This window comes from Chroicocephalus ridibundus, chromosome 8 (assembly GCF_963924245.1).
Source record: "Chroicocephalus ridibundus chromosome 8, bChrRid1.1, whole genome shotgun sequence".
NCBI classification, from domain to species: domain Eukaryota; kingdom Metazoa; phylum Chordata; class Aves; order Charadriiformes; family Laridae; genus Chroicocephalus; species Chroicocephalus ridibundus.
Window position 1 is genome coordinate 52,005,327 of NC_086291.1, and position 12,652 is coordinate 52,017,978.

General features: G+C 44.1%; 1 protein-coding gene across 2 annotated transcripts in view; it reads left to right on the forward strand.

Moving 5' to 3' along the window:
* CACNA1H (calcium voltage-gated channel subunit alpha1 H) overlaps positions 1-12,652 on the forward strand; it is a 125,590-nt gene that overhangs the window by 24,988 nt on the left and 87,950 nt on the right. Inside the window, exon 6 of one of the 2 annotated variants that reach the window (XM_063342723.1) lies at positions 10,866-10,958. In XM_063342723.1, the coding sequence (XP_063198793.1) occupies positions 10,866-10,958 (93 nt within the window). Of the gene's footprint in view, positions 1-10,855; positions 10,959-12,652 lie in introns of those variants that run through there. The other variant, XM_063342724.1, reaches the window with a different exon arrangement.

The following is a 12,652-nucleotide window of genomic DNA, read 5'->3' on the forward strand; positions in this document are numbered from 1 at the left end:
AGAGTAAATCATTACTGCAAGAGGTTGGATGTTAAATCAAAACAATTGCTGTAAGCAGAGAACATTTAACAAATAAAGCTATTGAGTTGTACTCTCATTACATTTGATAGTTGAAGATGGGTAGCACCAGGACAGCAGTTAGATGAGGCCTCAAAGTAAGTAGTGCAGAAAGTAGAACTGATGGTTTTAGTAGCTCAGGAGCTTCCCTGTGAATTGGTATTGAATTACTGGGCAGAAAGCACTCTGCTGTCTTCTGGATGAGACAGGTCCAATTGTCCTGATCCCTTCTGGGGAATAATGAATACATGGTACTTTGCAAGAATTATAACGGTGGTCTGAACCTCAAGGTCTGGCAAGCCTCCAGTTTGCATAATGGAGAGAGCTGGAGAGAGCATCCCTCATGATTTATCCCAAATGAGTTGGAAATCTAGCATGGTTTAAGAGCTGTCAGAAGGGAGGTTGGTGAAATGAGCCCCACAGGTGAGATTTGGAAGGAAGCTTCCAAGTGCAGTGACTGCAAGTCGTGCCCAGGAGTTTCCAAGGGCACAGTTTGATACTGTGCAGGCTGCGAACAAACCAAACCAAAAGCATACTTTGACAGGAAAATCTGAAGATCTCTACTCCAAAACGTCCTTGCGAACGGTGCACCAAGGCAGGAGACTGGCAGTATGGCCAAGCTCTTTCAGCTGCCAGAATTTGGCTTGAAGCAGCCAAGCTGAAAGACATTTAACTTCATGGTAGCGATCCTGAACTTGCAAGTAACTTGGCACGTGGCAACGGGGCGTACCAAACAATGAAATGCATTGTTGACCTTCTAAGCAGAAGGGTAAGTCAGAGGCATCAAACAGGAGAACCAACCTAGCGTAAATAATAAAATCTTAAAGCAATAAAGACGGTGGCTGCATCCACGGGTGTTTGAAAGGATAATAATTCTTTATGTAATCCTGCAAATGATTCATGTTTTGATTCCCCTCATTTGTTGTGTAATAGGCTAATTCATGTATATATTTGTTACAAAGGCACGTTCAATGGCAAATTATGTGAACTAATTAGCTTATTACAGAATAAATGAAAGGAGATGGAACCTAAATTAACTGTGAGGTTTGGCATGATATTAAGATCCCTTTATTGCACACGAATTTCAGCCACAACAATAAGAGCAGTAATTACAGGTATTGTTGTCACACTGCAAATGATGAATTACCCACCTAACCAAAGTCCAATTTAATTTGAATTACTGACAGTCTCAGTGGAGCAACCAAAATACTGCCACCTTCCTAACCAACAGTCTCGGAGTGGCCAGACCTGAACGCAGAGACCCATTAAAACAAAAGGGGGTTGTGTGTCTGGTAGATACACAGTTAGGGAAGCAGAGATGATTTTAGGCTCTTTTGCAAACCACAGAACCATTGCTTGGATGATTTCATGTCTGACTTCCAGAAAAGTGAGGCCTATAATTGCACTTTACATCAGGAGGCAATGCTTTTGGCAAAACTAGCGTGGCAAAGCTGAAGGAGCGATAACATTCAGCTAGGCAGAACCAAGATGAGATCAAGGGAACAAGCTGTTCCTCCATATCTCCTTCCAGGATGTAGTTGGAAGGACCCAATTTAAGAGAGCAAACGTACAGGAAAAGGAAATAGGCATCCAAGAGGGAAGTGTGGCAGGTCAGAGGGGCTCTGACACCGCTGGTGCTGGCTGAGTTACCTTGTCTATGGCCTCTTCTTCACATGTTGTATTTCAGAAGTACCTGCATTTTTTTAAAGGGCTTCCTTAATGAAAGACACTCTTGAAATTAGGCCTCGGGTGCAGCTCTCAGATTCACGATTCTCATTCTGGCTTATGTTATTCCGAGTGCATATTGTTTCTGTGAGATTTTGCTTAAGAAGACATCTCGGTTAACAAGTTAATCAAGTCATACAAGCAACACATCTCTGGCCCATCATCAGCAGGCCCTAGCGAGGGAATTCTCAGAGGAGACAGTTTTGCATTCAGCAGCCCCCTTGCTGCTGTCAGGAAGGGGCGGGGGGGGAAAAAAAGCCTGGTTGTGTTCATGAGAGCTGAAGACAGCCCAGCAGGCACACGACATGATAAGAATGCCCAAGAAAGGAAGAGCTGAATCACCTTCTGAAGAAAGATGTCTGGAAATAGTGCAGCATTAAAGGAAATGTCAGCAGCAGCAAGAGTTCAAGGTGTTATCTTGATAGCGTGCTTAGATGGAGAACTTCTCTTTGCACGTGGCCTCACCAAAGCTAGGAGTATGTTACAGCCACGAAGGTGTGGGTGACCAGCTCAGAAGAGAGAACAAGTTTGGGGTGGGAAAGTGGGGGAATTGATGCCACCCACTTCTTCCTTCATTTGTCCTTCTGTGGACACTTTACTCCTCACGCGATGGCAGGCTGCCTGAGCAGGTACGACAGCTGGCAGTGACAGCCGTATGCTGCAGGCCACCTGCAGAAACAGCCCTTTTGTTTGGATGTGAAGTTACCTCTTCTGTGCTCTAGCTTGTCAAAAAAGCCCCTGGGAGCTTGTGTAAGCTATCTCAATCCAATCAAGGATTTAGTCATTTTGACCCTGCACTATGTGCTGATGAGGAGCTTGTTTTGCCTCTGTGTTGCTGACTCTGCTTCTGCCAGGATCTGCACCCTTGCGAGCTAAGCCTGTAGATGGGCCAGCTGAGAAGGTTCAGAGCTTGGGGGGAGATTTCAGGTTTGGGAAGAGGAAGGAGGTTCATTTGTCTCATTTCGTCATTGTTTGGTGCTCTGATCTGTTCCACAGCTGTTGCCCACCTCACATGTTTTTCGGCCTCTCTACATCATGGTTGAAATCCTTCCCTGAGGATTTTCTCCTTGCCTGGAAATCTTTCAGCTAAATCTGTAATGGGAGCTATACCTTCCATTCAAAATAAAGGAAAAACGGCATGTACTTCTTCTATGGCCAAATGCAAGAATGAGCTTGGAGTCCCTCCTCGTCCATGTTGTCACTCAGTTAAGAAAAGATCTCGTTTGAGGAGACGAGACCTGAAGCTCTAACATTGCTTTCCCTTAGAGTAATCAAAAACCTCCACCCTGGAACCTCCTGGCAGGGTTATTCCTCTTGGTTCCTACCCGCGCATCTTTTTAGCTGGGCTGTCGCTCAGATGGATATTAACAGCAACCTTTTGGGGGCTGTTTCTCTTGCTTTGTTGCGGGGACCTCAGAGTACCTCAACCAAGTTCTTCACAAAATGACAGCTCAGGAATGGTTACCCCAATGTCTCAAGAGTATTGTACCCGAGATGCTACTACTACACTTGCTTGCCTGTCTGCTGCAACCTCTCTTCTTCCACTTTCAGAGGCCTTAAATATTTTCGAGAACAACAAAAGGCACACTGAAGCAGAAGGAAGTGAAAGAGCCTCAGGCCTCCAACTGCAATCGTATTTGTGTGTGCAACATGTAGTTTTGTGGGCCGTGTTTTTCAGAAGCAGCTGTCACACTGGGTGCCCATGTTTTCAGAGTTTGAGTAGATAGTTTTTTGGCCAAAAGGACTATTTTTTTTTAAACTGGAGATATGTGTCAACAATGCTTATCTGTGCTGAATTTGGCAAGAGGAGAGTTCTAAGCTGTTCATTTCCACTGTTTCAAGGTGATGCTTTGTCACTAGACTTGAATTTGTTTTGGATCACCAAAAATATTTCACTTTAAATGATGGGGTTTGAGTTTTGTTGGTGTTGCCTTTTTTTTTTTTTTTTTAATTTGGTCGGCCAAATAAACATCACTTTCTGCATTTGAAGAGCTTTCATGCTGAATGCCCAATCTAAAAATACCCAGCCCCTTTAAAGCATCTCAGACTGCGCTTCCAAGAGGATTAGATGCTTTTGAAAAATCTCCATCTAGAAGGCTAGAAGGAATCATTCTGTATAGCTCAAGTCAGAGAGGCCATCCTGATTCCAGGTCTGGGCCCGCTAAACTATTTGAGGTATTGGAGGGACCCAACACGGCACAGAAGCCTGCTGAAAACTCTGTAGCTTTGGATGGGTTTCATCCTACCTCGACCACAGATTCTTTTATTCAGCGCAGAAAGAGGGGTGCCTGCAGCAAGCCATGGCCTAATCTGGAATCCAGCTAGGTGATGAAAAAGCCACTGGTCTTGAGGTGCATCAACCATTCTTACAGGGAAATCTTACTTGGGGTTGATTGCCCCAAGCCTTGCTCCATGATCAGTTGCTGCAATTGCACCTTGAACTGTGAGTTCTATGTAGCATAGGGGAGTCTTAGGTTCAGCTCCTTTACCCTGATGTCCCCACACAGACTGCGTTGAGTTGGCAGATCCATCCAGGAGAAGAAGACACCCACCCCACCCCCCCAACTCTGATTAGTGTGAATGGGTAAAGCTTAGGCACCTGAAATATGTTTTGTGTCACAGTCTTGCACAGAGGGCTAGTTGTGCTTGAAGCTGTGCACCCTTTGTCCCTCATAGTCTCAAATATAGTTTGCAACAAGGTGTTAGAATGTGAATAACAGAAATCCTTGCTTTTTGCGTTGGGGCCAGTACCCCAAACTGCTGCTGTGCTCCAGACAGTGGTGTCTGGAGAAGCGCTGTCATTCATATGATTGCTATACGGTACACTCATCTGTAAGCAAGGATCTCAGGCTGGCTTTGGTTGCTTCTCATTGCAGACTCTTCATATTTCAGCTTTGCTCTGCTATGAAACGCTGATTTATGGCGCTCTCTATGATAATGGACTCATTATTGCTGAAGCTAAACAGTTAAATGCATTCCCTGTGCAGAAGATATTTTACACAAACAATGAAGGCAGAGGATAATTATCACAGTAAATCAGACCTCATGAATATGGACTGAGATGTGATTTGTTGTAAGCAGCAGTCATCTGAAATCAGTGATGTTTTTGCTATCGGATGGGGATCTTGCGTTATTTAGTGTGAAACGGAGACGGCAACTAACCTTCCTTTTGCAGCAAAAGTTGTTGAGTTTTTATGCCATTTTTAAGCCCGTAGATTCACTTTCACAAGATTTTGGGTCACTAAAAACAGTACCACTAAAAACACGTCCAACTTTATCGCAGGCTGGCTGCGCTCTGCTTTTTGGGATCCCCGGTGCGGGATCAGCTGGTAACGCTGAGCAGAGCTCGCAAATTTGAGAGGTCACGAATTGAAAACAAATGCAAGATTGCAGTTTCCTTTTATTTTCTGTTTAGCAAGGGCCACTTTTCAGAGCAGATGCATCCTTTGCAAGACTCCCGATTTATAAAGAAATGGCTAAAGTTGCTTTGCAAAGTAAGCAAGCCCTCAAAGTGAAAGGAAAAGCATCTGTTCAAAGGACATTAGTCAGAATATAATAAAACCTGTTTTTCTGACCATGAGGTTACTTAACAACATGTGTCATAAGGAAATAATTAAAATTGTGAAGCTGGCTTCGAAAACAGTGATTTGATTAGCTGCCAAGCACTCTGCATACGGAAAAGGAATACTCCATTATTCACTGGTCAGTGCTTGCTAGCCAAATCAATATGCCCGAGAGGGCAGAATACATAGATAAGAGGCTCTCAGAAATGAATACTGAAGGCCTTATAAAACTTACGGAGGCCATCATAGTAATTAATAGCTCTCACAATTTATATCATTGGATCTTGTCTCGATGAGGTTTATAAAAATAAAAAACCCCTTGAAGTAGGGCCAGGGAAATGATGAGATAAAAAGAAAATAAAACCAAATAATCCTGGCAGTCTTCAGAATTGCTGTTCAGTATAATTGATTTTGATGCAGATAATGCCCATCTTGTCCCCAAAGAACCTGAGTTAGGCCAAAGAAAAAGAGGCTGAATGCAAATTATAGACGTCAGTTAAGATGAACGCCTCAATGGTTTGGAAGTGCTTGGGTTTCTCTATGTCTCTATATTGTCTCTGGCTTTGGCCAGGCACTGAGTTGAACGAGCACCTGCAATTCTGAAATCAACCACCAAGGAAATTTCTGTTTGCCAGAGCTATGCTTTTTAGGGGTTTTGATTAAAGCGTGAGATGCTGATTTTGATTCCCGTGCTTGGGGAGGTTGTCTCTACAAAGGAAGTTTGGTCAAGTAATCCTGGAAGTGACGTCTTGCCATGAGAAAGATGAGGCCTCGGGGCCAGGCTGGAGCTTTGTATGCTGTGCATTCAGTTCTTAAGATCTTTTTGGCTTTGCTTCACGCAGTAATTTTCCAAACTTTCCTCAATTGATTAGTGGCACCTCAAGGTTGATTTCTATCTGCAGCAGTCCCTCTGGCATTAGCCATTGGTGCTTTCTAATACACAGAAACCAATTCAGTATTTGACTTTACTAATTAAAGTAGTTTGGGTGTTGAGGTTTTTTGCCTGGATGATTTTTATTTTTTTTTTTACTTAACTGACGCTAAGGCAAAAAATAACCTACTCTTGGATTATAGCCAAGAACTCGCAAAAATTTTGGCAGAGCTCAAAGGCAAGGATTTTTATGATGAAAACTTTTGACATAATAAAAGAAATTGTTCTGCAGAGACCTTTGAGGTGACCTCAGAAAAAACAATATAAACCTCCTGTCTCCCTGGGGACAACGAGGAGGTCTGAGTTAATTGCCAGCTTCTTTAATCTGCATCTCTCTTGTGATTTTCACTCTGGAGTTTTAGATTGATTCTGATTAGCTTAACTAGAAGACCTGATTCTCTCCCCAGTTATGCTACTATAAATCAAACGAGCATCTTCGTTACAACTGATGAAATTATTGTGGCATGAGCAAACCAGGAGGATCAGAATCACAGAAGAGAAGACAAAAAAAAATAAGTATCTGATTGTCCTCTCTCATCATGCTCATGTTAGTATGGTGATCAGGGAGTGCCTGACCGGGGACTGCATGAATGGTGTCCAAGCCAAAGACCAACGAAGTCAAAATCTATCCTTATATTCCCCTGAGTGTGTTTTCTGTTAAATCCCTGCGCTGATGGGAGAGAGGATCAGACGCGAGGCTCAGGGCTTTAGTACTCAGGCTCATAGGTATTAATGGGAGGCAAATGATTTATCCTATCCCTGCCCATGCTGTGTAAGAGGTAAAAGACTGAATGCTTAGGCAAGGAGAATCAGACCGAGCGTCATACAGGGTCTCCCATGGGTTAGAGGACAGCTCTGTTCTCTGCCCCGAGTCTCAGTCCTTCGAAGGCAAAAATAATTTCCCGATGCTGAGAGGGCAGCATCTCCTTTCCACTGGGTCTGCAGCATGTGATTGCAGTTGGCAGCACCCTCCAGGACAACCTTGCCAATCATCTTAATTGAATCTTTCATCTATTTCCCTGCAGCTGCAAATTCTAGTGTGTCACGTATCTTGCACATCTTTTTTGTCAGAGTAGAATTAGGAAACGTGTTTCTTGCCGTCTTATCTCTGTTGATAAATAATTGTATGTTGCATTTATTGGGAGCTTTGAACTGGTACATTTGGAGACACTGTTTAATATGTCTGTCTGTGAACAACCATGGCTTGAACAGAATTTAATTACTGAGAATGGAGTGCTGAGATTGGAAAGCACAAGAAAGGTGCTCCAGGTCCTTGGAAGACATCTATAAAGGGCATGAAGGGCCAAATGCTGGAGCTGCAGTCAACTGGATTAATCAGATTGGAAAATGAAGAGAGGAGGAAGTCATTTCTGCTTAGCGAAGTAGGTGATATTGCATTCAGGGTGCCCCAAGGGAGGAACAGTAGGCAAAGCAATGCTGAAAAAAATATATCCGTGTTCTTGGGAGAACAGCTAGAGTTGCTGGCTTTCCCTCTGAGTTCATCTGGTCCGAGAGTAAGTGTGTAGGATCAAACTGTGCATTGCAGCAGTGAAGCTTGCACCAGTGCAGATGCCTTTGACTCGGTTCCAAAAATAGTTAAAGAGTTTTGTTCATGGCGTATAGACCAGCTGTTGGCAAATTCAAATGGTCTGGCTCCCATTTGCACCAAGGCCTTGCCGGGGATATGCAATGAGATCTTGGAGTAGGTAAAAATGTACTTGTAAAGTCATTTGGAGCACTTTTAAAGGACAGCAGGAAAGAAGTCCGCAGCATGGCCAGAATCAGTCTGTAAAAATCACAGACGCTGTTTCAGTCCAGACAGGTGGCTATGCATGTGTGTTGTCCTGCATTTCTCCAGAGCTATTTGTTTAAAAAAAGAAGACAGATGTCTGTGAGCACGCTGTCTTACAGGATTGCTAGTACGTTCTAATCCTCGGCAGCTCAGGAATCCTTCCTGTAGGTACTGCTGCATTTATACTGGGTGATGAGTCCAAAAATGAATCCACAAAGATGTCAAACAGAACAAAAGCCTAGTGGTCTATTTATCCCTCCTGTGTCCCTTTGGTTTACAAGCGAGTAGTAAATAATGTAAATTCTAATTACATCTTAAATATTATGAGATCCGGATGAGCGTTTTCAGCCCTCCAGAGGAGAAATGTGGTGTGTCGATTGATTCTTGCTGGAAATGCTGTCTAGCACGCAAGAAAAATACCTCTATAAATGGTGGTTGGCCCTCACTCTTGTCTCAGCAGCTGTTTCCCAGGTGGGGAGCTGGCAGCGCCTGCAGAAGCCCAACAGCAACCCTCAGGTAACTCCTTTTGTAGAGGGGGTTCTGTGTTTATTCATTTTAATACATTCTATTTGAGGATTGTGGACCAAATGCAAATTCGGTGCAGAGGTGTATCCAATACGTTTGGAGTCCCTGGACTCATTTTTCATCCCTGAGTGTAAATGGATGGAGCACCTGCTGTGCCAGCTGTGGCAGCCTGACTCTGAAATGCCCACCCAAACAGAGGGGAAGAAAGGCAGAGAACTTTGAATGGCACAAAGGAGACCATTTCTTAGGTAGTTGGCAGTGATTTGGTTTAGCCTTGTGTCACCTCCCAACTTGATCCCTCCAGTTTCCCCATGAACAGGCATCGAGTGCAGGAGGTGATCGGCGGCTGCGCGCAGCCTGCACAGGCAAGGGATGCAGCCAAGAAGAACTTTGCTCTCTATAAATGTTTCAACCATGTTAAAGGAAAGGCAGCAAAGGGCAGTTTGAGTTTGATTGCTTGTCCATTTCACACCGCTGAACAGACTGATTACTGCCTGTGTCTGCCCAGACAGCTTAACCCCTTCTCAGGCTCCAGGGTGTATAACAGCAGCTGCATCCACGCAAAAAAAAGTGTCTGCTGCTGAACATCACAGGTTGATTTCTGGGGTTCATGTTGACCAAAAGCATTCTTTTTGCTTATGTTAAACCCATGCCACTGGAAGCATAGCGTTGCTGTCTGATACCCACACATCACTAACCAGCAGCGAGGATGCGATATGAAAGAATATCTAAGGCATGTAATGAGGAATAGGAGAGGTGGGTGCAGTTTGTGTAAATGCAGCCAGCATGTCATCAGACACGATTGCTCAAAGTCTTTAGCAATGCTGAAAGAGTAAAACAGCTGCAGAGACAATTTTTACCTGCTCCTTGGCAGATCATGTTTATTGGGTTTAGCATGGAGCTGTACTCGCTGGCTTCTTCTCACCCAGCTGCATGGTGGGTGTTAAGTTACGCGTGCTTCAACGTGGGAAGTGGGTTTGAAAACTTGCCGGTAAGACATCGCCACGTTTGATTTTAGGGTGAGAGGAATCAAGAGTAAGTAGTGTTTCTCTTCCAGCACCCATGAGCTGACACAAGGTGCTCTGACAGTCTCAGGGAGACTGTGAGTACTGATGGTTGTTGTACAGCAATGCTCTCCCCCTTGCAGGTGTGGCGATATACCAAAGATCCATATCTAGGAGCTTCTTCCAGCTCCTTGAGAAAAAAAAAAAACAGGAGAAAAGTGGCAAGGATTCATGTCTGACTTCCCTGCAAGTGTTTTGTCCTGATGCTCCAGGTGTGACAAGAACATTGGGGGTTTTTTTCACTGCCTCAACAGCAAGTGCTTTATGGATCAGCTTTTCTGTACACGCCGTACAGAAGATCCTCCACACCAATGAGGCTTCATCCTTTTCTTGTTCACAGCAAGCTAATTCACAGTTCCTTCAGTGCAAACATGGTTTAAATCAGGAATGATGCCACTGAAATTGGAGGCAGGCAGCAATTCTTGGTTTATTCTGGGACCACCAAGGCTCACATTAGGCGTAGCACATAGGGTACGTCAGTGCAAGTAAATTCAGACAGGAGCTTTGATTTTGTTGGAAATTGGGCTGAAATTTCAGCTCTAGGACTAGTAGCAAGATAGCACTAGAAGTTTGGTATGTTTTATCTAAATAAAATGTGTAAATTACATGGCAGAATTTGCTTTGCTCTGCACACAGCCTGTGTGGTGTTAATTAAATCCTCAGCTTCTTTTTTAGTGGAAGGAAGATAGAGAAAATGAGTATGAAATCAATTCTACATTTAATTAAGGTAACTCTCTTCCATTCAGATGCTTTCCCACTATGATGTTGGTGATGCAGTTGTAATGGTGAGCCAGTAGGAATCACAAAGAAATTGGTTTTACAGAAACTTAGGAATTTTATGGATAGCATTACAAAACCTGGACCCTAAGGTAAAAACCCAGATCTCTGCACAGAGAGGCTTTTGCTTTGTTTGTAATCTCTCCTTGGAATTCCTTTGCATTGGCTCAGAACCAGTGTTTTGGATGTTTCATTGTAATGTTTTATCATTTTAATCGTGCCAGATTCCTGTAAGAACTTCAGGCCGGTCCTTTGGTCACACACTGCTGCTGTCCTAAGCCAACTGGGAAAAGAAGTGCAGCAGGTCTACGTGGATGGATCATGAGAGACGGCTGTGGAGTGATGAATACCAGGCACTATCAGAAGATGGATGTTTACTAACTTTTTGGTTGACTCCTGTTCTTACACTTTCTTTCTCTGTCTTCCTGTAGGTTATAACCCTGGAAGGATGGGTTGACATCATGTATTATGTGATGGATGCACATTCTTTTTACAATTTTATATATTTTATATTGCTTATAATAGTAAGTATGAACTGTGAGATGCTCCCATTCCCTGTCCTTGTGGGGTAAGGTTGTTCCCTGGGCTTTTCACAGGGGAGAGCTTTTCACAGCCAGGGTTCAGGGTGGGAGACTTTCCTCCCGCCATAAAGCATCATTATGCAGGTTGTGATTAGTGCTGTAGATTATTGGCTACAACAGTCCTTTTTAGTGTCACATGTAATGCATAGTCACAGCTTGTCAGGCCATATGGTCTTCCCTCCCTCTTACTCTCCCAGTCTCGGTCTTGTCACCTTGATGCGTCCTAACTGTGGTGCCTTGGCCAAGCGACTGCTAATCAGAGCAAAAAGTGGAGAGGCTGTAGCTTTTCTTCCTTCAGCCTCTTCAAGGTGCCAGAGGACGCCGCATTTCAGTGAAGGGCCCTCAAACTGTTGAACTTCACCTGAGCCCTTTAAATAACAGTAGTAATAGCAGCGCACCTTTCTGAGGTCTTACGGTACCGTCATTCCTAAAAACAAAGTATTACTCGCTGGAGGTTGCCTTCAGAAGCTGCCATCCCCTGTTAGCAATGTTCAGCCTTGGCACAACCTTCTCCAGGGTCTACATCTGTGGAAAAGTTAAGCATTTAAGACAGGAGGATAGCAGAGGGAAAAGTACCATGTAGATGTCAGGCAGGACAGCGGGCGGAGGCACTTCAAAGTGCTTTTGCGGCTGGATATCCTTCATATATAACCCCATCTTCATCCGTGTGGTTTTTAAGGCCTTGGGAAGTCAAACCCCCACAGCTCCCGGTCAAACCACCAGTGGGAAAGGCATGGATCAGAGCAGTGTGGGAGTTTCCCAGTAATGGATAGCATTCTGAAGCCAGTGATTTTTGAGCCTTTAGCATTGAGCCATGCGTATTTGAGATTTAAGCTCCACTCTTTTGAGCCTTTTCTACATATGGATCCTCGCAGAAAAGCCAGAAGGTGACTAATCTCCAAGTCACTTGGAGCTGGGAATGGCACCCTTGCTGCTTCTCAAACAGTATCCAGGCTGATATTACAAACCATCTCCCAACGGCTTCCCCTGAGGATTCACCAGACAATGGCCCAGATTAAATCCATACTTTTCCTACTGAGCACAGCACAGAGGTTTGGCCATGCAGGCAGTGGCACTTTCTTGACGTCAGTCCCTTTCACGCCTAAGGGCACTGATTCTCTGATGGGAATATTTGACATTTTCCTTTGGCTGATTTATGAACTGAAGTGGTGAAAAAGCAGTTTGTGGACTCAACAGCTGCGGGAAGGATGTAGTCTTAGGTCACTTCACATTCTTGTTCTTGGGACTTCGTTCTGAAAACCTGGTATCACCCAAGAACACATCAACTCAACTAGACAATAAATCAGGCCTTTCTAGGAGCACTAAAGCTCCTGGAGACGTGTTTCTCTGTGTCAGAGAGATACAAGAGTACAAAGTCACAGATGCACGGACCCCGACTGTGCTCTTCAAAATGAGGGTACACTGTGATAGGGTGTGAAGTGATAGAGGAAGAGAAGAGGCAGTTTCAGTACAGCACAAATTGGACTTCAGACCATCTTTCCTCGCAGGTTGGCTGGGTGTTTCCTAGTGATCTGTTTGGTGGTGGTAACTGATTGCGTTGTTTTTCATACACCCTGCATTAGTAGCAAATGTCATCACTGTTGAGGGAGAGAAAGTGGTGAAGGCTATTGTTAACA